General features: G+C 45.6%; 1 protein-coding gene across 25 annotated transcripts in view; it reads left to right on the top strand.

Moving 5' to 3' along the window:
- Window positions 1–27195, top strand: part of NCOA1 (nuclear receptor coactivator 1) — a 353482-nt gene that overhangs the window by 282731 nt on the left and 43556 nt on the right. For 23 of the 25 annotated variants that reach the window (XM_037893795.2, XM_037893802.2, XM_037893801.2 and 20 more), the window contains 2 exons: window positions 649–1972; window positions 18357–18540. In XM_037893795.2, the coding sequence (XP_037749723.1) occupies window positions 649–1972; window positions 18357–18540 (1508 nt within the window). The remainder of the gene's footprint in view (window positions 1–648; window positions 1973–18356; window positions 18541–27195) is intronic. The other 2 variants (XM_037893807.2, XM_043542067.1) reach the window with 1 other exon arrangement.

Genomic DNA, 27195 nt, shown 5'->3' with positions numbered 1-27195 from the left:
CAAGGTAGCAAAAGTTCACTAAAGTTTGGCTATTTCTGTGGCTTCGCAGTTGTATCTGATGCTTTTGCAGCACCATGAATTCACACGGCACTTTACCAACATGGCGAAGGCTCATGCCCTGCCCCGCCCTAGAGAACTTGCACTCAAACTCGTTCAGGAGGAAGAGGTTGTTATAGAACAGGAAAGATGGGGGAACTTACTGTGCGTTAAAGAAACGCAGCCAAATGGAGGAGGGCAAAGAATTGTATTCTCTTAGCACTCTCCGCTTCCTACCAATGCGAGAATACACAGCCCAAAGTAGACCTTCCCTTCTGAGATAGATTTGTAGCTCTTCAGTTGCCACAGTGCTGCACAATCCACTAAATACCTACAGAGAGCAATGTAGCTGCTCCATCCACAAACGCTACTGAAATATGCTCTGTCCTCCTGGGACCCTAGGGTAGTGGTGGGGCTAGGATAGTGTGTGAAAATATCATATCTTACAAGCTGCAGCTGTCAGACTTACCAGGCCTGATGGGTCTATGTGATAGCTTAATCCCAAAGACGCTGGAAAGGTTTAGTTGAGCTGTACTACAGATTGAGTTGAGTCGTCTTCTGAGTTGTGTCTCCCCACCACCCAGCCCCTCTGTCTTTTTTTCTTTCTTCCAGGGATCACCACATGCTCTCTCCTCAAGAGAACACTAACTCTGGAATGCCCCTTCCCCGTGTCAGCCCTGCGCTGAACCCCAGCATCTCCCCAGGGCAAGGCATGGCTCTCTCGTCTGCCATCCCTCCATCCAACAGCGGCATGTTGGCGACCAGTGTAAATCAGCAGCCAGGCTCTGGCCTCCATAGCAGCAATTCCAGCACCGGCCAGACGAGCTTTGGGTGTTCACCTGGGAATCAGATCGGAGCCAATGTTGCCTTAAGCCAGGGACAATCTGGTCCCCAGAACAATAACCACCTTTTAAACCTCAATAGCTCCCCCATGAATAGTCCAGGGATTACCCCAGCACAGTTCATGTCTCCTAGGCATCGGGTTAGCCCAGGATTGGTACCAAGGCCCAGAATGCCAAGCAATCCTTTCTCTCCTACCATGCCTACCATGCACTCCCCTGTGGGCATGGCAAGCAGTGGCTGCAGCAGCGGTGGCAGCAGCAACAGGCCTTTCCCCAGTGCCCCGATAAACTCTATGCAGGGGCTTAATGAAGGCCCCAGCACCCCCATGGGCTACTCCACACCACCTCCCATTCTGAGGCAGCCGAGCTCCCAGAACTCGCCTGGCCGGCTCAGCATGCAGCCTGTGAAAACGGAGCCAAAAGACAGCAAGGAGATTACCTCCATCCTGAGCGAGATGATTCAGTCTGACAGCGGCTCGAGCGATGGCAAGCCACTGGACTCAGGCCTGCTACATGCCAGTGACAGACTCGCGGAGGGAGACACCAAGTGCTCCCAAGCTACCAGCCACAAGCTGGTTCAGCTCCTGGCCACAACGGCAGAACAACAGCTGCGGCATGCTGATGCAGACACTAGCTGCAAAGATCCCTTATCCTGCACAGGTGCCTCTGGGAACCCTCCAGGCAATGCGTGTCCCTCTTCCCATAGCTCCCTCACAGAGCGGCACAAGATCTTACACCGTCTCTTGCAGGAGGGCAGCCCCTCTGACATCACCACTCTGTCCATGGAGCACGACAAGAAGGATACTGCGCCAAATGCTGCCGCCACCCCTACCTCTCAGAGTCAGATCCCGGGGACCCCTGAAATCAAACTGGAGCCAGAGGCCTTGAAGAAAAAGGAGTCCAAGGACCATCAGCTCCTACGCTACCTGTTAGACAAGGATGAGAAGGACCTTGCCGCGGTCCCGGCCCTGAGTCTGGACGACGTGAAGGTGAAAGTGGAGAAAACGGAGCAGATGGATCCGTGCAATACGACTCCGGCCCCGCTGACCAAGCCCCCTGCCGCAGAGGAGGTAAAGCTAGAGTCGCAGGGCCAGGTGGGTTTGCCCTTTAGAGTCCATGCTGTTTATCTAGGGCTAGCATTTAACACCAGTTAAGTTAAAGGAGAATCTCTTTTAGCACATAGTGGTGTGAGGCCTATGAGAGAGACAGACAGACACACACACACCCCTTAGCAGTTCTCCTTCGATTCATGGAGCTATAGCCCAGTGCGTGGTCTCGGGTTTTGCTGCTTCACAAACACTGGTAGTGGCATGACTGGTTCCAAGACTAACTTGCCAGTTGGGGTGTTAAAAGTAGATATCTAAATGACCCCTAACTGTAATTAGACTCCTAAATGATCATGTGAGCAGTTAGATGCCTATATGTAGACCCTCAGGGAGCCAGTTTGAAACTTCTTGTTGCTCATGCACACGCTCTGAGGAGCAGCAATGATGGGAGAGAAAAGAAAGCTTAATGGAGGTTTATCACAATACGATGGAACATGATGCATTGATTCTTCAAACGCTGAGAGGAGAGAAGCCATTTGTAGGACATTTCTGCATTGCCGAGGGGAAAAACTCTTCGTATCCAGCATCTGTAAGCCTATTCAGGGCTTATGTACTGGGGAATTTTCAATCTGTTGCCTACTTGTTGGCTGAGATTAGCAATTATAAGGGCCCTTTAGTTATCCTAAAAGTATTATTAAATTGAATAATCCAGTGACAGATCCCAGTGATAGAGTTTTGAGAGTATAAATATTCATTACAAGTGGCTATGAATAGAAGAGATTTCTTATTTTTGAAAGCCAGGGGAGATGGTAACATGGATAAGACTGCTTAATCCTTTTTAAACAAAGAGTATAGAGAGTCTGACATTAAGAGCAAGCCTGTTAGCCTGCTTACTGACTGTGTCAAACAGGGCTGCTGAGTTGGGAAGATATTGCATGAATAACACAGAATGCTCTGAAAGCCTCAAATGGCAAATACACAATAAGCCTCTTAATAAGGTTAAGAGCTCCATTCATTTGGGAGCCTCAGTCAGTTATCCCATCAGCAAGTGGGAATCTAACTCTTTCCACCTTACTATAAAACATTCCTACTGGTATCGCTCACACCTTAGATACATTAGATATTTCTCCTTCCATTCAGGCTCAGCTGTCTAGATTAACATAAATTGCCTCTAGACCAGGGAAGACACAGATTAAAATATATCTGTTTTGGAAAGAACAATGGAGCTTTTAGCTGGTGACTGAACATCGTACAGCTTTGTGCAACTAGCTACTTTGTCCAGGAATGTTAGAGAGTTGGAGGGTGCAGTCTGCCCCTCCCTAGGGTTTTGTATAGCACTTACCACTGTAATATCTGCAGAAAGGGAAACATCTTGCTACAGTCATGTTGAAAGTTATGCAGGCTACGCACAAATAGAAGCAACTGAAATGCACAGCTGCTCGTTTTTCTGGCATTCTGGCCCTGTTATATTTCACACGCAGCCTGATACTCCTTTGACCTGGTTATGACGACAGGCTATCTCACCGCCCAGCAGAGTTTGCTTATCAACCCCATTGCACTGCCTGATTGTGTTAATATCAGGCCTTCTGGGAAAATAAAAGCATAGAGCCCAGGTTGCAACAACCTGGTTACAAGAAGAGAGCTGTGTGCCAGATTCGTCTGCTGATGGGACAACACTCTTAGCTACCACAGTTACTAGTAGAGTAATAACTTTTTTGCATGTGAGCAACCAACCATGTTTAGAGTCAACTGTGACGCTCACTGTTACAAACTCAGTTAAAAGCTGGTGTACAGACAGGCACTCTATATCTATGGGTTAGCAGGACCCAGGATCGCACCCCACAGTGAAAACTTTGTTTTCCTTTGTTTTCTTGCCCTGAGACCAGCAGTTCAGGGGTGAGATTGAGCTGCCACACTTATCTGCATATCTCTGCCAGGCCACTCTGTGTTGTATAATTCATGCTATTGGTTAAAAAAAAAAAAGCGTTTGGCCCTAGTTGTCTTCCAAATGACTGCAGTGTTACCCACCCTAGCCTGCGTACACACGTCTGAAACAATAGCTCTGAGAGGCATGATTTGCCCCCTTTAGTAACAGTTGGTTGTCAGCTCTGGAGTCTAATGGGGTGTGTGCTTTTCAGAAACCTGAGGTCTGTACATGCACGCGTGGGACTACTTTGTGGATGCAGTTATGGGTGCTATGTGTGAAGACTGGCCATGTGTGCATGATTGGAGCTTACTGAGCAGTTTGTATGTACAAACAGATAGTTAGCATTTATATTCGTGGTAAACAGACCCCTGGCCTCAACAGCTTGATAACAAGGCCCTTCATAGGAACTTCAGCTGTTTCACTGCTGCTGATCGTTACCGCAGACGCATCCAGGCACTCCAGTATTGTGGGCAGCGATTAAGTTATCAGCACGGTCTCCATCCATTCTGGCTCCAGAGCAGCATTGTTTAGCAGCACAGTGCATGGAAGATTCCTTCCATACGAAAAGACCAGGCCTGCCCTGGTTTAGAGGATTCAGCTTGTTTTCCTGCAGTTCCCAGGCATGGAGCTGCCAGTTCCTTTGATAAACAATTTAGAAAGGTAGTTGCAACATTTTTTAAGGGGGGTGGAAACACTGGGCGACTAAGGGCATAATTAAGCCCCTTCTGTAACTAAGAAAGGATTCTCCTGACTTACTTTATTTGCTGTTTGCTAACAGTGCACTCGGCCCGGGACTGAGCAAAGAGCTGAGCTGGGCTGAGGGATTTCAGGGACTCGCAATCTGAATGTGTTTGTAGGGCTCCCCATAGCCTTTGGAATCGACCTAATATTCCTATCCTAGCAAGTGACTTTTCTTCTCTGTGCATCTTCCCAAAGATGACAGGACTGCCAGGTTTTTATAATGACCAGAATGAGCCTCTCCAAAGAGTTAATGAAGAGGGGTTTTAAAACCCTAAAATGCCTACTTGTTAGCAGATTGCAACTCTTGGACTCCACAGCATCCAAGGAGAGAGTCCAGTGTCCAAATTTCTTCAGCTACCCAAACCATTTCGGTGAGGTTTCAGTTTATTTTTATGCTCTGTCACTAAAAATAAAACACCACCTAGATCTTGAATCCGACCTTCATTTTAGTTGTTGTGCTTGTGACTAGTCTACGAACCTGACACTGGAGTTGGGAGAGTTTTATAATCCTGGGACTCATTAAAGGACAGTGCATCAGCTTCAGTCCTTATTCTCATTTTGTAACTAGCCTATAAGGATGCTACAAGCCTTGGATGACCAAAACATTGAGCCACACACTTGATGGCCTGTGGAACTACTTGCTACATGATATCACAAAGAACAAGAAGTTCAATGGGATTCAAAAAAGGATTAGATATTTATATGGATTCTAACAGGAGTTAAAATGGTTAATAGTAAAAAACAAAAACAAAAAACAAACAAAAAAAAACCCAACCCTCCTGCTTCGAGGCATGAACCAAACACTAACTAAAGGGAGTGAAGAAAAAACATTCCCTGGGGGGAGGTTATCCAATAATTGCCCTATTTACTGGGTTTTTGTGCCTTCCTCTGCAGCAGTTGACACTGGCACCTGTCAGGCAGTATTGCCAATCCCATGCATTAAAAAAAAAATCATGAAGTCGGTCTCCCAAAATCATGAGATTGGCTTAAAAATTATGAGGTTTTAAAAATACTAAATTTTATCTTCTTTTCATTTGCCTTCTGGTTTCTGAGCCTTTAAATTGCACTTGGATCATATTTCCAGACTTTCCTGCACAACCAGAGGGAGTAGAATCTTACTTTAAAAGAAGAAGAAGAAAGCTGAGCATCTCATGGAATCCGCTGCTTCCAGGAGCCGAGACTTTGTGAAAGATTCTAAATACTGTATTGTGAGACTCATGATAAAATTACAAGCCTGGGAGACAGGGCCCTGAACTAGAGCTATTGGTCTGACCCTGCATGGCAATGTGTGTTCCTTCCTAGACAATAGTCTTGTCTTGAGTCGCTTCTCTAAAGGAGATCTTTTTTTGCTTTGCAAAGCTGCCTTACTCCAGACTGTGCCTTTCTGTGACATATATAATAAGTAGCAGGGTGCTCTGCCATCTCCACTATTGCATGAGGTTGCCACTTAGCTTTATACCACAATTCTCAGATACTTGTGCTTGCTGATTTTATTCTTTTTCCATTCGTGGATCTTAGGGATAATGGTAGCATGACAAATGGAAATGAGGATATATGGAGGTAGATATTACCATATCTGAGGTAGAAGCGAAACTCAAACAGCTTAATGGGACTAAATCGGGGGGCCTAGATAATCTTCATCCAAGAATATTAAAGGAATTGGCATCCGAAATTGCAAGCTCATTAGCAAGAATTTTTAATGAATCTGTAAACTCAGGAGTTGTACCGTATGATTGGAGAATTGCTAACATAGTTCCTATTTTTAAGAAAGGGAAAAAATGTGATCCGGGCAATTATAGGCCTGTTAGTTTGACATCTGTAGTATGCAAGGTCTTGGAAAAAATTTTGAAGGAGAAGGTAGTTAAGGACATTGAAGTCAATGGTAAATGGGACAAAATACAACATGGTTTTACAAAAGGTAGATCGTGCCAAAGCAACCTGATCTCCTTCTTTGAGAAAGTAACAGATTTTTTACACAAAGGAAACGCAGTGGATCTAATTTACCTAGATTTCAGTAAGGCGTTTGATACCGTGCCACATGGGGAATTAGTTAAATTGGAAAAGATGGGGATCAATATGAACATTGAAAGGTGGATAAGGAATTGGTTAAACGGGAGACTACAACGGGTCCTACTGAAAGGTGAACTGTCAGGCTGGAGGGAGGTTACCAGTGGAGTTCCTCAGGGATCGGTTCTGGGACCAGTTTTATTTAATCTTTTTATTACTGACCTCAGCACAAAAAGTGGGAGCATGCTAATAAAGTTTGCGGATGATACAAAGCTGAGAGGTATTGCCAACTTAGAGAAGGACCGGGATATCCTACAGGAGGATCTGGATGACCTTGTAAACTGGAGTAATAGTAATAGGGTGAAATTTAATAGTGAGAAGTGTAAGGTTATGCATTTAGGGATTAATAACAAGAATTCTAGTTATAAGCTGGGGACGCATCAATTAGAAGTAATGGAGGAGGAGAAGGACCTTGGAGTATTGGTTGATCATAGGATGACTATGAACAGCCAATGTGATATGGCTGTGAAAAAAGCTAATGCGGTCTTGGGATGCATCAGGAGAGGTATTTCCAGTAGGGATAAGGAAGTTTTAGTACCGTTATACAAGGCACTGGTGAGACCTCACCTGGAATACTGTGTGCATTTCTGGTCTCCCATGTTTAAGAAGGATGAATTCAAACTGGAACAGGTACAGAGAAGGGCTACTAGGATGATCCGAGGAATGGAAAACTTGTCTTATGAAAGAAGACTCAAGGAGCTTGGCTTGTTTAGCCTAACTAAAAGAAGGTTGAGGGGAGATATGATTGCTCTCTCTAAATATATCAGAGGGATAAATACCGGAGAGGGAGAGGAATTATTTAAGCTCAGTACCAATGTGGACACAAGAACAAATGGATATAAACTGGCCACCGGGAAGTTTAGACTTGAAATTAGACGAAGGTTTCTAACCATCAGAGGAGTGAAGTTTTGGAATAGCCTTCCAAGGGAAGCAGTGGGGGCAAAAGATCTACCTGGCTTTGAGATTAAACTCGATAAGTTTATGGAGGAGATGGTATGATGGGATAACATGATTTTGGTAATTAATTGATCTTTAATATTCATGGTAAATAGGCCCAATGGGATGGGATGTTAGATGGGGTGGGATCTGAGTTACCCAGGAAAGAATTTTCTGTAGTATCTGGCTGGTGAATCTTGCCCATATGCTCAGGGTTTAGCTGATGGCCACATTTGGGGTTGGGAAGGAATTTTCCTCCAGGGCAGATTGGAAGAGGCCCTGGAGGTTTTTCGCCTTCCTCTGTAGCATGGGGCACGGGTCACTTGCTGGAGGATTCTCTGCTCCTTGAAGTCTTTAAACCACGATTTGAGGACTTCAGTACCTCAGACATAGGTGAGAGGTTTTTTGCAGGAGTGGGTGGGTGAGATTCTGTGGCCTGCGTTGTGCGGGAGGTCAGACTAGATGATCATAATGGTCCCTTCTGACCTTAGTATCTATGAATCAAGAGAGGCTGGTTTTCCAAGTCAATTAACCAACAATCTTTAAAGGAAAGGAAGAGATTAAAGGAGATGGCACTACTGCCAGAGCACTGAGAGTGAGGGGGATTGACTTGTGCAGCAGTGAACTACCTCACATGGGGTCTGATGCTCCACTCACTGAAATCAATGGTAACACTCCTGACTGCAGGGGGTGCAGGATTTAACCCCTGGAGCACAAGTCCCATTGAGTCCTGCGTGGCTGAGAGAATGGTGGTTGGCATGGGAGGTGGTGAGGTTGTTGCTATAAAATAGGAGGGATTATTAAGGCTCCAGCTAAGATGAGAACGACCCTTCCAAGTTAGTATGGCCGTTTTGGACAGCAAAAAAGCACATGGGAACCACTAACTTAATAAACAGCCCACCTTCTTTCCCATGTGTCTGAGCGAGGTTTCTGCTTTATTCCAAATTTTATAAAGGAAAAGGCCTTGCTCCCAACCTCAGACTTCATCTACTTTCGTTTCAGGCTGGAGGGAGCTTGTAGGGTTAAACTGTAAACGCCTGAAAGTAGGGTTGATAATGAAAATTCTGTTGTAAGTTTAACTGTAGCAACAGGAATGGAATGGAATTTGGATCTGCAGAGTTGCCCTATCAAGGGAAGCACTAGGGGAGCACTATACTTCAGCACTTTCCAGCCTGCTGGGAAATCTGCAGCACGTTAGTTTTTATATTTGCAATCGACAGGCAACTCGTCCTGACTTAAAATTGCACTCACAGCTTCTTTTCTGCATCTTATGCAAAGAAGAGCCTGCAGGCTCGATGGTCCTATTCTGCTGGAGAGGTAACAGCCTCTTGGAGTTCTGGAGGAACTCGTGGCTATATCATTTAAGTGACACCACAGGCTTCTATTAATTAAATTAATCTCATCAGCTGTAAGTAAAGTAATCTCTTCTACGCTTCAGGCTGCCAGTTTCGCAAAAGAAGGGCCAGCAGAAGTCACGCACCTTGTCAGTCTGGGAAGTTTTTGGTAAAATCCAAGTTTTGTTTTTTTTTTTTAAATAAAACCTTTCTATTCCATGCCCCCATAGAGAGCTCCCTCCCACTACTACCCTTAGGAAGCAGGGTCATGTGGTTAAGCCCCACAACTGGGTTTGATTCCTGGCTCTGCAGGAGGAAATCTTATTAGACTTTGTCAGGTGCTTTGGTAAAGGAAAGGATACTAACCTTTGTTCCTGTGCACAAATATTTTTGATGTTTTACCTATAACCACCTTTCTTCCATTTAGCAGTGTAAAGCCCTTTACTCACTGGCATATAAACGACACAGAAATCACTTTCAGTGCTAAAATGTAGTCACCTCTGGGGTGGAATGCAGCAGCTGCTGAATGGTGTACAATTACAATATCCAACAGTTTAGGTCAGGAAGAATATTGTATCCACTGGAAACTTTAGGTGGGCAGAATGTAATGATCCTTGAATGTGGCTGGGAATGAGGGACCCCACTCCTGAAAAATGTGCCATGGAACCTTCAACAGCCTATTAATTTTGTAAGAAATCAAATGACTTGCCATAATTATTTCATATCCTGAGAAGTGGACCTAGAGTAATGCTCCCTTCTCTTTAAACTATAGGTTCTGTCTGGGAATTATATTGCTGTCAGGGGGACAGATTATCCTTAGAAAGGAAAAGAGGAATTCTGTTGAATTTCTGCATGGGCAGGGAGTTCGTGTGTGTGTGTGTGCGCTTAGCCTTTATTACAGGATATCATTGCAAGACAAAAGCTGGGTCATTCAAGAAGCATTAACTTATTCAGCTGAACTAGCACTGCTGCAGTATTTAATTTAATATTAACTTAGTGACTTTGCTGCTGCTTGGCCAGGTTTTATTGAAAACCAACAAAATCCTGCATGATCTCACGCACCCCTTTAAATCACACCCGTTTGATTTTAGCAAATGTTGACTGAGTGAGTGGATATGCAATAGAATGTGCAGCTATCTAGTACCCATAAAAGGTGCAGCTTGTTCCTATGGCTCACCCAGTGCGAGTGGGGATAATCTTAATTTTATTATGAATGTTAACATTTATATTGTGGTAGCACATAGAGGCCAAGAAGGTCAAAAACCGGTTGAGTTAAGCGCTGTACAAACACAAAGTATGTGACAAGTCGCCGCCCCAAACTGCAACGATGTATGCATTACAACAAGGGTGAGATTTCAGGAGGGTAAACTGGTGGCTTTGTGGGTCTTGTCTGGGAGCTCCTTCGTGAGTATGGGAGAACTGTGTATCCACTGTACTATGCTGGGCACTCCCCAGGCTAGTGTAAATAGGTTAGGCTCTCTCGTTTGATGTGCAGTTGTGGGATGGACAATAAAAATAATGAGGGAGCGCCGTTCCGCCCTTTTCACTTGGAGTTTGTTTTAAAGATATTTATCATCTGCCTCGCTGACCCTTCTCGGTGGGAAGGGCTAAATCTTTTTCCTTAGCAGGATGTATGTGATTCATCCAGTATCAATGGACCAATGCATTAGCTGAATGTTTAGTGCGTTGATCCCTGCTGAAAGGATTAAGCATATTGGCATTTCATCATCATCTTACCACACCATCTGGTGCATAAGGCCATTTGGCCGGTGCCAAATGTCTCCAGTCATTCCTGTCCTGGGCTTATTTGTCCAAGTCTTTTATATTCAGATGTAGTAATGCCGCTCCATTCATTAGTGTGCTGCAGAATGCCTCTAGGATGGCCTCTCCATCTCTTGTCTGGGGTTGCCAAAGAAATGCTTCTTTAGGTAGCTTATTATCGGCTATTCTTAACAGATATCCCAAATATGTCCATCTTTTCTTCCGCACTACTTGTATCATTGTAGGTAACTATGCCCATTCTAGTACCACTTAATTACTTATTGTCTCAGTCCATTTTACTCTGAATATTCTACGCAGACACTTGCATTGATTGCTGTTCAGTTTGCACTGGAATGTTCCAGGACTCTGCTCCATATCGAAGGATGCTTAGGACGTTGCTGCTTAAGATTTTGAGTTTCGTGTTATTGCTAATTATGTTGACTTCCATGTTGTATGGAGTTTTTGAAATACAGCACTTGCTTTTCCTATTCTGGACTTTACATCAAATGTGCAGTCATCAGTTTTGTGAGTGTTGCTTCTCAGGGAAGATTAATGTTTTTCAAGGCTTCACCTTCCAAACAGATGAATTGATAGGTAAATTAATTTTCCTACTCTTTGATTTATTGATAAGACCTATTGCGTTCGTAGAATTTGTGAGACCACCTGTCTCACTGCATATCTTCAACTGATTTATTTGTAAGTTCGATATCGTTGACAAAGTCTGACACCAAGCTCACCATCCATGCAATGCCCATTTCCATACTGACAGTCTGTTGCATAACAAAGTCCAAGATGGCATTTATGTGACCATAATTAACATCCATGTTAAGACCCCATAGGGGTGAACGGCAGGAGTAGGGGGAAGTAGCCACTTCACAGTGCTACTCTTTCACTCTGCTTGGCTGCATAGTCAGTACCCAAACAGAGAACCAGTTTACTTTGTGCAACAAACCTGTCTTTGCTGTCAGAAGGGCTGGGAACCTTTACAATAAATACCAAGATTCTGAATTCTGTCCGCAGTCATTGGATGAACCTGAATTCTCAAAATACCTGGAATTTCTGCACTCCGTGGAGTTCTCTTACCCCAGATCAGAATCAAAGTTCATGGTCAGCCTAATAATGCCTTTTAAATGACAAAAAAACTAGATAGGAGTGAAGTAAGAATCAGGGACTCCTCATAGCAATCAACCTCATTTTAAAGCACTTTTCTCCTGCTTCCTTGTGAAGTATGTATTAATCCCGTGGCTATGCGGTTCCCTCTTTCAGGCAGGCTCATTAACAAGATAATTATATTAGCTATTTTAAAAAGGACTTTACATCATTATGTTGACCCTGATGTGTGGAGGCTTCTCTTTGGAACTTCAAGGTACACCCCCTCCAGGTACTAATCCAGTCTGCACTGCTTCTCAACAAGTTACCCGCCCGGAATACTGCTTAGACTGAAGATAAGGTTAGATGCAATAAACTAAGGTCATGTCTACACTAGCGAGTTTACAGCAGCACAGCTGTGCCGGTGTGAGATTGCACGTGTAGCCACTCTGTTGACGGGAAAGCTCTCCCGTTGACATAATTAAACCACCTCCAACAAGCCGCGGAGCTATGTCGGCGGAAGAATGTGTCCCGCCGACATAGCGCTGTCCACACCAGCACTTCTGCTGGTGTGACTTATATCGCTCAGAGGGATGGGTTTTTTTCCACACCCCTGAGTGACATAAGTTATAAGTTATAGACATAAGTTATAGACATAAGCTACTGTAGACATAGCCTAAGAATCTGTGAATCTAGGAAATGGATTTAAGTAAGTTTAAGTTTAAGGAAAAAAGTGTTACTGTCTAAGGGCCAAAGTATTTATAAAGTAGTTCCTGGGGCAAATTCCATTCTGGGATACTGCGTACACGGGAGTTAGCATGAGCGCTGCACGTGTGCCTGAAGGCAGACCTGGCTCAATACATTTAGACTGTATCTACACCAGCACTTTTATCGGTATATCTTATGTTGCTTAGGGGTGTGAAAAAAACACCTCTCGGAGCAACGTAAGTTACACCGACGGAAGCGCTGGGGTGGACGGCGCTATGTCAGTGGGAGACGCTCTCCCGCCAACATAGTTCCTCTGCTTGTTGGGGGTGGTTTAATTATATCCACGGGAGCGCGCTCTCCCATCCTCATAGAGCGGCTACATGTGCAATCTCACAGTGGCACAGCTGTACCACTGTAAACTCGCTAGTGTAGACATAGCCGTAGATGTTAAGACTAGAAAGAACTCTTATGGTCATCTAGTCCAATCTCCTGCATAATACAGGCCATGGAACTTCACCCGTTGATTCCTGCATCTAGCCCAGCAGTTTGTGGTTGAGCTTATCTTTTAGATCGGGGTGGGCAAACTTTTTGGCCCAAGGGCCACATCGGGGTTGCAAAACTGTATGGAGGGCCGGGTAGGGAAGGCTGTACCTCCCCAAACAGCCTGGCTCCGCCCCCGTCTGCTCCCTCCCCCTTCACGCCCCCTCCCCCTTCATGCCCCCTGACTGACCCCCTCAGAACCCCCTACCCATCCAACCCCCCTGCTCCTTGTCCCCTGACCGCCTCCTCCCGGGACCCCCACCCCTAACCGCCCTCCCTGGGACCCCACCCCCTGTCCAACCCCCCCACTCCCTGTCCCCTGACTGCCCCGACCCCTATCCACATCCCCACCCCCTGACAGGCCCCCCCTGGAACTCCCACGCCTTTCCAACCCCCCTGTTCCCCATTCCCTGACCCGCCCCCCAGAACCTTCGCCCCACCCAACCGCCCCGATAGGCCCCCCCGGGACTCCCACACCTATCCAACCGCCCCCTGCTCCCTGTCCCCTGACTGCCCCCCGGGACCTCCCGGCCCCCTTACCATGCTGCTCAGAGCAGCATGTCTGGCAGCCACGCCGCCCAGCCAGAACCCCTGCTGTGCTGCCCTGCAGGAGTGCGCTGCCCAGCACCCAGAGTGCTGCCTGCGGGGGAGGGAGGACAATGGGGGAGGGGCTGGGGGCTAACCTTCCTGGCAGGGAGCTCAAGGGCCAGGCTGGACCGTCCCGCGGGCTGGATGTGGCCTGTGGACCATAGTTTGCCCACCTCTGTTTTTGATGGACGTTCAGCCTTGAATTCTCCATCACTTTATCTTTTAAATTAACCCTTCCCTTGGTAATCTGTTCCAGGAGTTAATTGTCCTCACTGGTAAAAAAATTTGCTTTTTATTTCCAGATGAACCTTGTTGAATTCAATTTCCAGCCATTGCATCATATTCTGCCTTTGACCACTAGATTAAATAGTCCTCCAGTATCAGATATCTTCTCATACCCAGGTATAGATACTTACAGACCAAGATCAAGTCATCTTTTAACCTTCTCTTCAGTAAACTAAATAAACTGAGCTTTTTTAGTCTCTCATTGTATGACATGTTTTTCAGACCACAGATTATTCAGATGGAGGCTGGATGTTTTATTGAAATCAGTGGGAACTGCAAGGGTATCTCTGAGTGATTGATATGGCCCGAGTTGTTTAGTTCATAAAGTAAAACGTGAACACTGTGTTTACTACCCCTTCACACCCATTTCTCCCTTCTCCACTCCCCAGTCTCTTTCCATGCCTCCTGGGCAATGTAACTAGACTCATGGGTTTCATTTTCCTTTCTCTTTGCCATGGGTCATAAACTTTCGCGATGACTAAGTTTTCACACACACACACACACACACACACACACACGTTCTACATGTAACAAAGCTTCTTTCAGTCCTGTTAAAAAGTGTCCCCACACTACAGATAGCGAGTGTCTTATATTTGCGTGTAGTAATAAATCGCTTACTACATGTATTCCCTTTGTTGCAAGGCATCTAGCAATCTTGTGCTCTAATGAAAATCTGTTGTTTCAAGAAGCTATATTTCTTTGAAGAATTAGAATTGTATTCTTCTTGCAGAGGCAGTGCTGAGGCTGCAATTCCTGTATTTTATTGTTTCTGTAAGTGGGAGTGATTATGTTTATAAGGATGTTCTTTTCCTAAAGACTCTGGGCTTAAAGTTTGATGGATAGCATACACTATGAAATTAATGGGTGGATATTCCATTGTAAATCATCATGTTTATTGTCCTTAAAGCATTACATAAACATTGTTTAATCCTCACAACGCTGCGAGGAAAGTAAGTACTTGCCCTATCACAGAAATTGTGTACATTAAAAATCCCTAACTATCTAAATACTTATGTGACCCTAGAATAAGTGACTTGCTGAAAGGTCACACAGGCAAACCTGTGGCAAAGCTGGGAATTGCACCAGATTTCTTGGGTCCCATCAAGTGCCTTAACCACAACACCATCCATCCTTTTGTTTAATGTGGCATTGTTATCCTGGTTCAAATGTGAGACGCTCTTGAATATCTAGGGAGAGAACGGTCTCTCCCAAAGTCCTATGGCACAGCCTCCGGAGCACGTTCACAATGTCTCAACAATGTGTATAATACAGCACTACTGGTGAGTATTGTGGCAAGGATTGTTAAACAGTTCAGCTGTTGGTTATAACAACATAACCACCTTCTTCTGCCTTAGATGGTCCACTAGTGTCTCCTTTTCTTATGATACAGTCATGACTTGATTGTTTTATACAGCACTTTCCCATCTGAAAGTACATTTCAGGCCTTATGCCTTTGTTGTGGGATGTGATAAATTGATGAAATCTTGTCAGTAAAGAGTGAGCGAGAAAGAGAGAGAATCTAGTAGACAATGCTGTCTTTTGTAGCTTTTCTTGCTGTACTTGAATAAATACGGAGATAAGTCTTTAAGTTGGATCCTTGGAGAATGATAACCTTGAACTCATGCTAAGGAGATGCAGTGGCACTGTATCAGCACTGGTCCCTCCACACAAAGGGCCTGTCTACAGTAGGCAAGCCTGCCATTGTATGGGGCATTGGTAGTATGAAAGAGCCAAGCTTTTTATCCTCGCACTGCGCCAAGATTTGCACCTTGTAGGAAGGATGTGGCCATCCTTTTTCCGTGACTGGATTAATATATTTTTAACCAAATGGGGATTAAAAAGAAACTTACCCATAAATTCCTGTTGGAGGAAGCAAAGAGTCAACCTTCCTCTGAAGCGGCTCCTGCTGGCCACTCATGGAGACAGGATACTGGACTAGATAGGCTATTGGTCTGATTTCATCTGGCAGTTGCTATGTTCTAAATTTTTTCTGGGCTCTCAGGCTGCTCACTTGACGGTGACAGCTGAGTGCTTTTGCTCCCCTCACTCGCTGGCTGTGACTTTCTGCATCTGAACTGGAACAAATTTAGCAGTCACTAGAACAGGCCGCTTATCCCCTGGGAGGCTGCCCGGCATTCCCAGTGCCTTATGGGCTCTAAGAGCTGGTTTGCATCATGTGGGAGGAGGAAGACTTGACATATGTAACTTCTGTATATCCGTAAAAAGAGAGAATGAACTATCTGACCCTCATTTCCAAGAGGGATCTGAACTTTTCTTCTGGCTAGGAAGCCATTTCCCTCCATCCCTGCTGCTTGCTGGAGGGCTTCCCTGGCATTAGTTCCATACGGGTATGTCTACACTGCAATGAGACAGCCGTGGCTGGCCCATGCCAGGTGACTTGGGCTCACAGGGCTTGGGCTAAGGGACTGTTTGACTGCGATGTAGACGTTGGGGCTCGTGGTAGAGCCTAAGCTCTGGGACCCTCCCATCTTGTGAAGTTCTAGAGCCCGGGTCCCAGCCCAAGCCCGAACGTCTACACCACAATTAGACAGCCCCTTAGCCTGAGCCCCGCGAGCCAGAGTCAGTAGGCGTGGGCCATTCCTGGGTGTCTCACTGCAGTGTAGACATACCCTAAGAGGCTAGTTGCAGAGGCTGTTTCCTTTCGAGCATTCTGTCAGCCCATTGTAGACACTTGTCAAAGTTTGCTATTGCCAGAGCCAGGCTGCCCAAGAAGGCAGCTCTTTAAGAAGCTTGAATCCATTTTTGCAGAGCAGCACAAGAATAAGGCCAGCTCTGAGCTGCCCCAACGTGAGCAGCCCTCCAGGCAAAGGAACCTTCCCCTGGCTGGAGCTGCAGTTTGATCTCACAGCTAATTTCTCCATAGCATTGCTGACGTATTGACTCCTCTGTGAAACGCACAGCTGTTTATATACCCTAGGCTATTGGTAAATCTGGTTATATTTATCATAGGCCATGGGCCTGTCAGCTCCAACCTTGTGTCCCAGCTAATTAGCCAACTTTCTGCTAAACCTCACTGTGACCTAAACTTAATTCTCTGCATCTGTCAGTCAAATGCAAAGGTATGTCAGCCTAATAATCTGGAAAGGAATTGCCTGTAAGTACACACGTCGCTCAACAGGCACGCTCTTTGCCCGCCGACCACTGGCTCTTGAGGAAGCGTGTTTCAATGTGTACTTAGATTGAGATTTTTTTAAAATTGTCTTCCCTTGGGATCCTTTTTTTTTTTTTAAACCAAAACCTAATTTAGCTCAGTCCCTTTAATCCCAAACTATTGCTTACCAGGATCTCCATTATATCCCCTGGTGCGAATCCCTTCCTCAGTAACTTCCCCATTTATTTGGGTCCCCAGGCCAAACATCTACTCTCCTATTCTTTGCTATGAAGAAGATTGGAAAAGCTAAATGATATATTACTAGACCATCGAGAATAATTACTTGCCCTAGGCAAATGTATAAGTAGAGGTTTGGAGGGCTGTTCTACAAAGTATCTTATATTTTTCAGGAGAGGCCATTTTTTACATCAGTGTAAATGTATATGTATTAATAGAGCAAATTACCTCCTGCCAAATGGCTATAGGTGTCCAGGGCCCATTCAAGTCAATGCCCACGTAAGCCATTAATAAATATTTGTTTTATTATTGTGCCTAGAAGCCTCCATTGAGATCAGTGTGTCATTGGGCTCAGTACTGTACAGATGTAGTGAGAGACAGTCGCTGCCCTATAGAGTTTGCAGTCTAACTAGGCAAGACAGACAAAGGGTGGGGAAAGGAAATATTATCCCCATTTTACAGACAGGGAACCGAGGCACACAGAGAGGCTTGCATAAGGTCACACAGGAAGCTGGTGGCAGTCAAGAATTGAACCCAGCTTTCCTGAGTCCCAGTCCAGTGCCATAACCACAAGGCCATCTGTCTCTACATGTTTTGGCAGAGCAAACTACCCCCTGCTAGGTGGGCTCTAGGTACCTAATGGACATGAAATGGTGGCATCTCATACCCAAGATGTTGATTTTGCATCTTCTGTGTAATGGTCTAGACTCATTCTAGAGGCTAGGGGCCTGATTTTCCCCTGTGTTCCGGCTTCACAGGGCTAGTTCCACTGAAATCTGTGGAGATATGCAGCTGTAAGCCAGGAGGTAACATAGTGAGTGGTAAATCAGACCCTGTTTCGTGCTGCACAAAAGTAATGCCAACAGAGGCCTTTACACCAGCATTTGGGGCGGGTAGCCAGAAGAAAACTACATTGCAAAATGCTTGACCTGCCGGGGACAGAATGAGTCCTGATTGCCTTCTTTGCATGTAACTTGAATGAGCCAGTTAATTTTGGGGGGGCAAAGGGGACAGGGGGAACTGTTTTTGAATTTTTTCTGTGTGTAAAGAGATTTTGCTGCCCAAAGAGGCTCAGTGACTGACCTGTGACCTTGTTTCCTTCCTTAGTTTGCTGCTGACCTTGACCAGCTCGATCAGCTGCTGCCTTCGCTGGAGAAAGCAGCCCAGTTGCCAGGCTTGTGTGGGACAGATAGAACCGAAAGCAGCATGGCTGGTGTTGCGGTCAAACCTGAGATTCTGGCAGCCCCCCTCCAGCCCAGCGCTGCAGCAAGGACTCCAATGGGGCTTAATAGTACGTGTCAGTGCTAATAGCTCTGCTCTCTCATGCCAATCCGCAAGACCCTTTTCCAGTATTTGGGAGGGAGAGTTCATCTCTTGTCATTGTAGTGGACTTCTAGGGATACAGCATTAGCTTTATGTGGTACACTGGGGCCAGTGTGTCCTCTTAATTGTATTTTGTATCTTAAAGCTTAGTGACCTTGCAGAGATGTGTTCACTAGCAGACATCTATTTGCATTTCAAATAGCCATGACATGAGTGAGTAAGAGGACAGGGATACATTCCTTCACAAATTAGGAGTTGGGGAGTCAATGTGCCAACTGGGCTCAGTAAGGAGCGGGTTGCTGCGTGTGGTTTTGAAGCATCACTATCAATTTGGGTGCTTAGAGTTTCATCACCCACATCCCTATTTAGATACCTGAATAAATGCCCTGATGTTCAGAGGTGAGGCAGCACAAAGCAACTTTAGCAAAGCCCGGGTTTTCCGCTCTTTTCAGTGGAAGTGTAATAAACCTTGTGGTGCTTTTACTTAGCACGCACGGGCTTCCCCCCCAGGAGTGCTGGTTGTATTCCTTCTGATAGGTTTCCCTCAGCTCAGGCTGCTCTCACTTATCAGCTTCAGTTCTGGGAAATCCTCCCCCTTGCAGCCCCAGTGCACAGAGTGTAACCAGGTTCCAGCTATGTGAGGGCTTACCTATCCCGGGTTTTTATTTTGAGCTTTGGGTGAAACAGTAGTGTTTGTTACATCCACTATGTCACCACAAGCAGAAATATATTCATCTTGTTACTGAGAATTACACTGAGTCTTAAGAGTGGAGGTGCAGAGTTTTGCTAATGAACAGGACTGTCTGAAAGAGGGAGAGGGAGTGGGAAAGGAATTCTAAAAAGAAAAGCTAATGATTGGCAGAATAATCCCAGGTATAAACCAATTAGCTGCTGTTTAATGTTCTGCCGTGGGAGGGATAATCCACACATCACTTATTCAGCAAATAGAGATAATGAGGCCGTTGGCTGGCTCTCCTGTCTCATGCAGAAATCAGGACGAAGCCCACAAAATTGGTTTGGCAGGAAGGGGGTAAATGAACGGCCTGGAATGTTTTCATAGGACTCTAGTTTCAGGTGTCAGTAGAGGAAGTTCTGGAACAAATTGATAAATTAAACATAATAAGTCAGCAGGACCAGAAGGTATTCACCCAAGAGTTCTGAAGGAACTCGCATATGACATTGCATAACCACTAATTTTGGTATGTAGCCTATTGCTTAAATCAGCTTCTGTACTAGATGACTGGAAGATAGCTAATGTAATACCAATTTTTTTAAAAAGGATCCAGAGGCGATCCTGGCAATTACAGGCCGCAGGTAAGTCTGACTTCAGTACCAGGCAAATTGGTTGAAATGATAGTACAGAACAGAATTATCAGAGACACAGATGAACACGATACACTGGGGAAGAATCAGCACAGCTGTTTTAAACGAAAATCATGCCTCACCAATCTATTAGAATTTTTGAGGGGGTCAACAAACATGTGGACAAGAGTGATCCCATGCGAAGGTGCCAGAGTAGCTGCAGTGAACTGCATAACACCAATCTGACAAGCCCTTCTCAGCACTAACAAAATGCTACAATCGGTTATGCTAAGCTTACATTAAGTGAGAAAATTAACTACTAACAGCCCAAGTAAGACGGTGGCTTAACAGTGCTAACAGGACTCTACACAATTACCTATAGCGAAGTAGCACCTATTGAGCACAAAAGCCAGATTTTCAAAAGCATTTGTCGTCTACGATCAGAGCCAGATGGTTAGAAGAGTTCAGTGCCCAAAAAAAATGGCCAGGTTTCCCAGAGAGCTCAGCTCCCAGCATGCACTCAGCATATTGAGCTCTCAGAATCTGCCTGTAAGTGTCGCAGCGTGTTCTGAGCTCTCGAAAACCTGACCCTATGTACTTGGACTTTCAGAATGGGAAATGAAATTGTGTTGATAAGGACAAAGTAATGCACGTTGGAAAACAAATAATCCCAACTATACATACAAAATGACGAAGTCTAAATTAGCTGTTACTACTCAAGAAAGAGATTTTGGACTCGTGGATAATTCTCTGAAATCATCCACTCAGTGTGCAACGGCAGTCAAAAAATCTAACAGAATGTAAGGAGCCATTAGGAAAGGGATAGATAATAAGATAGTAAATATCATAATGCCGCTATCTAAATCCATAATATGCCCAAACCTTGAATACTGTAGGCAGTTCTGATCACTCCATCTCAAAAAAATCTTAGAATTAGAAAAAGTACAGAGAAGTTGAGCAAAAATGGTGAGGGGTCTGGGACAGCTTCCAGATGAAGAGACATTAAAAAGACTGGGACTGTTCAGTTTAGAAAAGAGGCGACTGATGGAGGGTGTGACAGAGGTCTAGAAAATCATGAATGATGGAGGGGAAAGTAAATGAGGAAGTGTTCTTTACCCCTTCATATAACATAAGAATTAGGGGTCACCAATTAAATTAATAGGCAGTAGGTTGAAAACAAACAAAAGAAAGTACTTGTTCACACCACACAGAGTCAACCTGTAGAACTCATTGGCAGGGAATGTCGTGAAGGCCAAAAGTATAACAGTTCAAACAAGAACTAGATAAGTTCATGGAGGATAGGTCCATGAATGGCTATTAGCCACAATGGGCAGCGAGACAACTCCATGATGTAGGTGTCCCTAAACCTCTGACTGTCAGAAGCTGGGACTGGATGACACAGGATGGGTCACTAGATAGTTGTCCTGTTCTGTTCATTCCTTCTGAAGCACATGGCAGTGGCTACTGTCAGAAGACATGATACTGGGCTAGATGGACCCAGTATGGCCATTCTTATGTAGATTTGGCATCTTTAGAAGGGTAAAAAAATTACCGAGTGTTGTAAGCAGGAGCAAAGTTCTGCTCTGGAGGCCTGAACTCTGAGAATATTCTGTAGCTACTGTGGCAGAACTCCGACCTTGTCTCCGTGGGTCCCGCACTTCCAGGCGGTTTACGCTAGCCTCAGAGGCTCACTGTGACCCTCCACGTAGCCCCTCTCTCTCTAGGGCCAGGGTTACAGTCTACTGAGCCCTTTGCATCATAAGCCAGCAAGAAGATTGGTGAGAGAACTCCCACAGTCTCTGTTGTCCCTGTGGGCTTGTTCCAGAACAGTTTAGCCTCTTGTCCTGAGAGGGGCCTGTCTTCCCCTCCCAGGAGGTGTTTCTGTAGTGGCGGGTTGGGGGGAACCCGGGCCCGCACTCTATTCCAGGTTCTGGCCTAGGGACCCTAGTGGCAGCAGCTGTTGGCAGCTGAACTTTCACTGCCAGAGTTGTTACATTTCCCTGGGTCAGTTCCCCACAGCTCTCCCATTTCTCCCTCTTAACACCTTCTTCACCCTTACCTTAGGGCTCCCTTTCCAGTGGCTTGAGGGTGTCTTCACTACCCAGTCCTTCAGCTGCGCTTCCTCTCCTCTGGCTCTCCTCTGCCTGCCTGGAGTGAGCCCTTTTATAGTATCAGAGGGGCCTTAATTAGAATCAGGTGTTCACATTAGCTTAACAGCCTCACCTGACTCTGTGCAGGTTAATTGGAGTCAGGTGTTCTCATTAGCCTAACGGCTTCAACTGACTCTTTGCAGGCTAATTGAAGTCATGCGTCCACCCTAGCCTGGAGCAGCCCCTGTTCTGGTCAGTCAGGGAACAGAAAACTGCTTATCCAGTGGCCAGTATATCTGCCTTCTACTACTCTGCTGTACCCAACTGGCCTGGGTCTATCACACTACACACACCAGTCATCCTTGGGAAACAGGCCTCTAGCACCAAATTAAAGAAAAACTCCATTAGTTGCAAGCAGGTTGTTATAGTCACTGGGACCAGCCACTAGAGGGTGACATGGTTATGTGTTACATATGCTGTAAAGAGAGGAGATTATCTGAATCAAGAGCCACCATGTGACTCTAAGATCACGATATCAGCTATGAGAGGAAACATAGGAGCTCGAGTTGGATAGGAGATACTATACTGGGCAATAAACCTGGTGAGGGCTTTGAATGACAGCTGCACTGAGACTAAATGCATCAGAGAGCCATGCTATGCCTTTCCACAATAGGGGGAATGTCTGGCAGTTTGAAAAGGAGCTGTCAGCTCTAATCATAGCCATTGACCAATTTGTCCCATCACCTCTCCACTGAATTCAAAGCTAAAGATCAGACAGCCGCTTATCACTCAAGCCTATTATTTGCATGCCAAGGACTCTTATTCTAAAGACTCAAATGGACAGCACTTTCAGGAACGGAGTACTAGGGCATTCATAATGTAGTGACAGGAGTATAATTATAATGGGACTTTATTGTCTTTGGGAGACAAGGGAACCTTCTATCAGACGGTTGAAACAGAGATTGGCAAAGAGTAGGAGTACATTTATGGTGAGATGTGTCCAACTCTGTGCTTTAAACTCCCAACATCGACTCCCCATATAATCCAGAATTTACATATTCTTGCTGGGAAATGATACTGTATCTCAAGCCCAAGTGCCCACAAGGAAACCAGTTTCCTTTAAGTTAGTGCTGTTGGGTTAAACTGTGCGTGGATTACAATGGTTAACTCGGAAAACACACTTCATCTCTGCCATGAGATGCCTGGTCATTCCATGGACACTCAGTCCGTGCAAGGCGTGTGCTCTGCACTAGTGCTTTGCACAGGGTTGAAACCCAGTCTAAGCTATGATCAAGAGATACAAAACTTTGACGGTCCAGATGATTCTACAGGGTGAATAAAGATGGGACCCCACTACAGTCTTTTTCCCACTAAATCACAGCTGAAAAGAGCAGAGGGTATGGTGAATGGTGGCTGAAATTCAGCCCTGTATAGTGGGCCTGCCTGAGGCATGGGTATCACTTAAATCCCCCTTAAGGCTTAGAGTTGGCCCACTGCACAGGGGTGAATTTCACCCTGTGTGGGTTAGTGAGGTCCTGCTGTATGTACTTGGATCAAGTTCTGACGACAGTGAGCGGGCAGCTGTGAATTATCCCCGCAAGGGGCTCCTGGGTTGACCTGAAGTGAAAGTGAGGTTTGTGCAGTTCTTGCACTGGGGTTCAAAACCTGCTTATTTCATATAATACATAGGCACAAGAATCCAGTCAAACCTAGCTGCCCTCTGCATATCCTGTGACTTGAAGCATGGGCTACCCTGTGTATCCCTTCACTTACCCAGCTTAACGACTGGGGTGCCGGTCCCTTTCTCTACCGCACCATTGTGGCAGCACGTGGATTGTCTGCCTTCTCAGAAATACTAAATCAGAGCCCCGGTGCTGATCAGCAGCATAGTGCCCTTGTTTGCATGCATTCCTAAGGTGTGATTCCCTGGGGTGGCCTCTGAGCAATGAAGTCACATCTGTCAGTCTGTAGTCCCGAGTGCCATGAGTAGGCCATTCCTACACTAATCCCTCTTTTGCCCTCCAAAGTCACTGATGTCAGCTCCTTTGGCTTGCAGGATGAATCAGTCAAGCAACGGTAATGTCGTGATGAGCCCTCGGAAGCTGTCTGAGTTATGCTTATTTATTATTTAATGAATCTCTAGCTATTAACGGCGGGCAGGGCATGCAGGCTGGCCGGTCCCCATTTGAGTTCTGCGACCCCATGGAGCCAGTTCAGCTCAGGCCAGCTCATTGTCCTGCAATGAATGGCAGCAGTCCGCATTCCAGGTTACTGTCAGAGCAGGGCAGGGGGACAGTAACTGGACCAAACTCCTTCCAGCCTGATACAGGTATGTGCTCCCGCAGGGATCTGCTGATCTGGGCCTTCTGCGCCCTACTAGGTTATGCCTGCAGTTTCTGGGGAGATCTACCAATATTAAAGTATAGCAGAGAGGGCACCAAGATAAGTTAAATTCACCCCGTGCAGAGCCAAAGGTTTACATGGGGCAAAGGCCTTGTGTCTGAATTCTACTCTAGGTAAGGTGAGGTAATGTTAGACCTGTGTTTTGAAAACCAATTCTGACAGCGGCACTATGCAAGGTAGGCAAGGCAAAACAATCCCACCCAGCTTTCTCCAAGCAGCGAATACGGGAAAGCAGAAAATTTGATTAACATTGGTATTGAAAGACAAGGTGGGTGAGGTAATATCTTTTATTGGACCAGCTTCTGTTGGTGAGAGAGACATGAGTTCAAGCTTACATGGAGCTGAAGAAGATCTGCGTAAGTTAGAAAGCTTGTCTCGCTCACCAACAGAAGTTGGTCCAATCTTAGAATATCAGGGTTGGAAGAGACCTCAGGAGGTCATGTAGTCCAAGCCCCTGCTCAAAGCAGGACCAATCCCCAACTAAATCATCCCAGCCAGGGCTTTGTCAAGCCTGACCTTAAAAACCTCAAAGGAAGGAGATTCCACCCCCCACCCCCCCGTGGTAACCTATTCCAGTGCTTCACCACCCTCCTAGCGAAATACTTTTTCCTAATATCCAACCTAAACCTCCCCCACTGCAACTTGAGACCATTACTTCTTGTTCTGTCATCTGCTACCACTGAGAACAGTCTAGATCCATCCTCTTTGAAACCCCCTTTCAGGTAGTTGAAAGCAGCTATCAGATCCCCCCTCTTCTTCTCTTCTACAGACTAAATAATCCCAGTTCCCTCAACCTCTCCTCATAAGTCATGTGCTCCAGCCCCCTAATCATTTTTGTTGCCCTCTGCTGGACTCTTTCCAATTTTTCCACATCCTTCTTGAAGTGTGGGGCCCAAAACTGGACAGAGTACTCCAGATGAGGCCTCACCAATGCCGAATAGAGGGGAATGATCATGTCCCTTGATCTGCTGGCAATGCTCCTACTTATACTGCCCAAAATGCTGTTAGCCTTCTTGGCAACAAGGGCACACTGTTGACTCATATCCAGCTTCTCGTCCACTGTAACCCCTCTGTCCTTATCTGCAGAACTGCTGGCTAGCCACTCGGTCCCTAGTCTGTAGCTGTGCATGGGATTCTTCCATCCTAAGTGCAGGACTCTGCACTTGTTCAGGTTGAACCTCATCAGATTTCTTTTGGCCCAGTCTTCTGATTTGTCTAGGTCCCTCTTTGTCCTATCCCTACCCTTCAGCATATCTACCACTCCTCCCAGTTTAGTGTCATCTGCAAACTTGCTGAGGGTGCAATCCACGCCATCCTCCAGATCATTAATAAAAGATATTACCTCACCCACCGTGTCTCTCTAACGTCATGGGACCAACACGGCTGCAACACCACTGCGTACATTGGTGCTGAAAGACACTGTACTGAAGCCACTCCCACCTTCACTGCAGTGTCTGGAAAAGGGCATGCACTACTTTGTCAGCCCCTTTCCTTTATTCCACTTACCTGCTGGGGAATACCGCTGTGGTGTCTTGGAACTGAAGTTAATCCACTTCAGTGTGAATGTTTGAAATAAGACAGCTTTTTTTTTTTTTTTTTAATTCTGCATTACTGCGAAAAAGAGGCAAACAGACCTTGCTTTCCTGTACCTGTTTCTAGACAGATATTGTCAAACTAAATTGCCAGCTCCAGAGAAAGCTGTTTAGAGTTTAGTGCAAGGGCCATATTCCCCTGGAAATTGGTCTAAAGATCTTTCCATAAAACTTGGAATGAATAAACTGCTTTTGAATGGCAACATTAAACTCCGTGAGCAGGCTGGGGTTTCATGACTGCAAATGACTTCGGTTACACTCTCCCCAGAGGCTCAGAAGAAGGTGTATAAGAAGCTTCAGGAGTGAGGATCCCAGTTCAGGCAACGAATTAGATTAGTGTGGTCGGCACCTGATGGTACTAGTGGCACAATGCTGGAGACCTAGGTATTCCTGCTTTCCAGACTATGCTGCAGGGGCCTCCAGGAAGGGAGGGTATTGCTACTCTATCTCCACCTCTCCCCGTCAACATGGCGAGATATTAAAGATGATCTCAGAAGAGACCCATATGTTTCATCCTCAGTGAAGGAAGAGAAGTTCTGTAATGGCAGCTCCGCAGCAGGGAATGGATCACAGGAAGTCACAGACCCAGGATCACTCACCTTCCACTGGAAGCCAAGGAAAACATATGACCATAGGAATTGCCAGACTGGATCAGACCCAAGGTCCACTGAGTCCAGTGTCCTGTCTCCAACAGGGCCCAGAACCAGACACTTCAGAGGAAGTTGTAAGAACCCTGTCAAAGGCAGATGTGGGATAATCTGTCCCCTACGTAGGTCTCTTCCTGATCTCTAGTAGTTTGAGATTAGTGTGAGCCCTGAAGCACACAGTTTAATATCCCTTCCAATATTTTTATTGCCATTAATTATGATAACTCAGGATATTCTTGACATCAATATAACTGTCCAGTCCCATTTATTCTTGTTAAATTCTTGGTTTCAGTGACTTTCAGTGGCAGTGAGGTTCACATCTTAATTACACATTGTGTGAAAAAAAGTATTTCCTTTTATTGGCTTTGAATTTGCCACCCTAATTTTATTGCATGTCGCCTCGTTCTCATGGCATGAGACTGGAAGAAGAAATGCTGCTGATCTCTCTTCTCCAGATTATTTATTATTTTATAGACTTCTATCAGGTCGCCTCATATTCATCTCCTTTCTAAGGTAACGATCCCAACCTTTTCAGTCTCTCTGCATAGGAGAGGTTTTCCAGGCCTCGATCACTCTTGTTGCTCTTCCC

The sequence above is a fragment of the Chelonia mydas genome, chromosome 3 (genome assembly GCF_015237465.2).
Source record: "Chelonia mydas isolate rCheMyd1 chromosome 3, rCheMyd1.pri.v2, whole genome shotgun sequence".
NCBI lineage: Eukaryota > Metazoa > Chordata > Testudines > Cheloniidae > Chelonia > Chelonia mydas.
The sequence above is the reverse complement of the archived record's forward strand: the minus strand, read 5'-3'. Positions and strand labels throughout refer to the sequence as shown.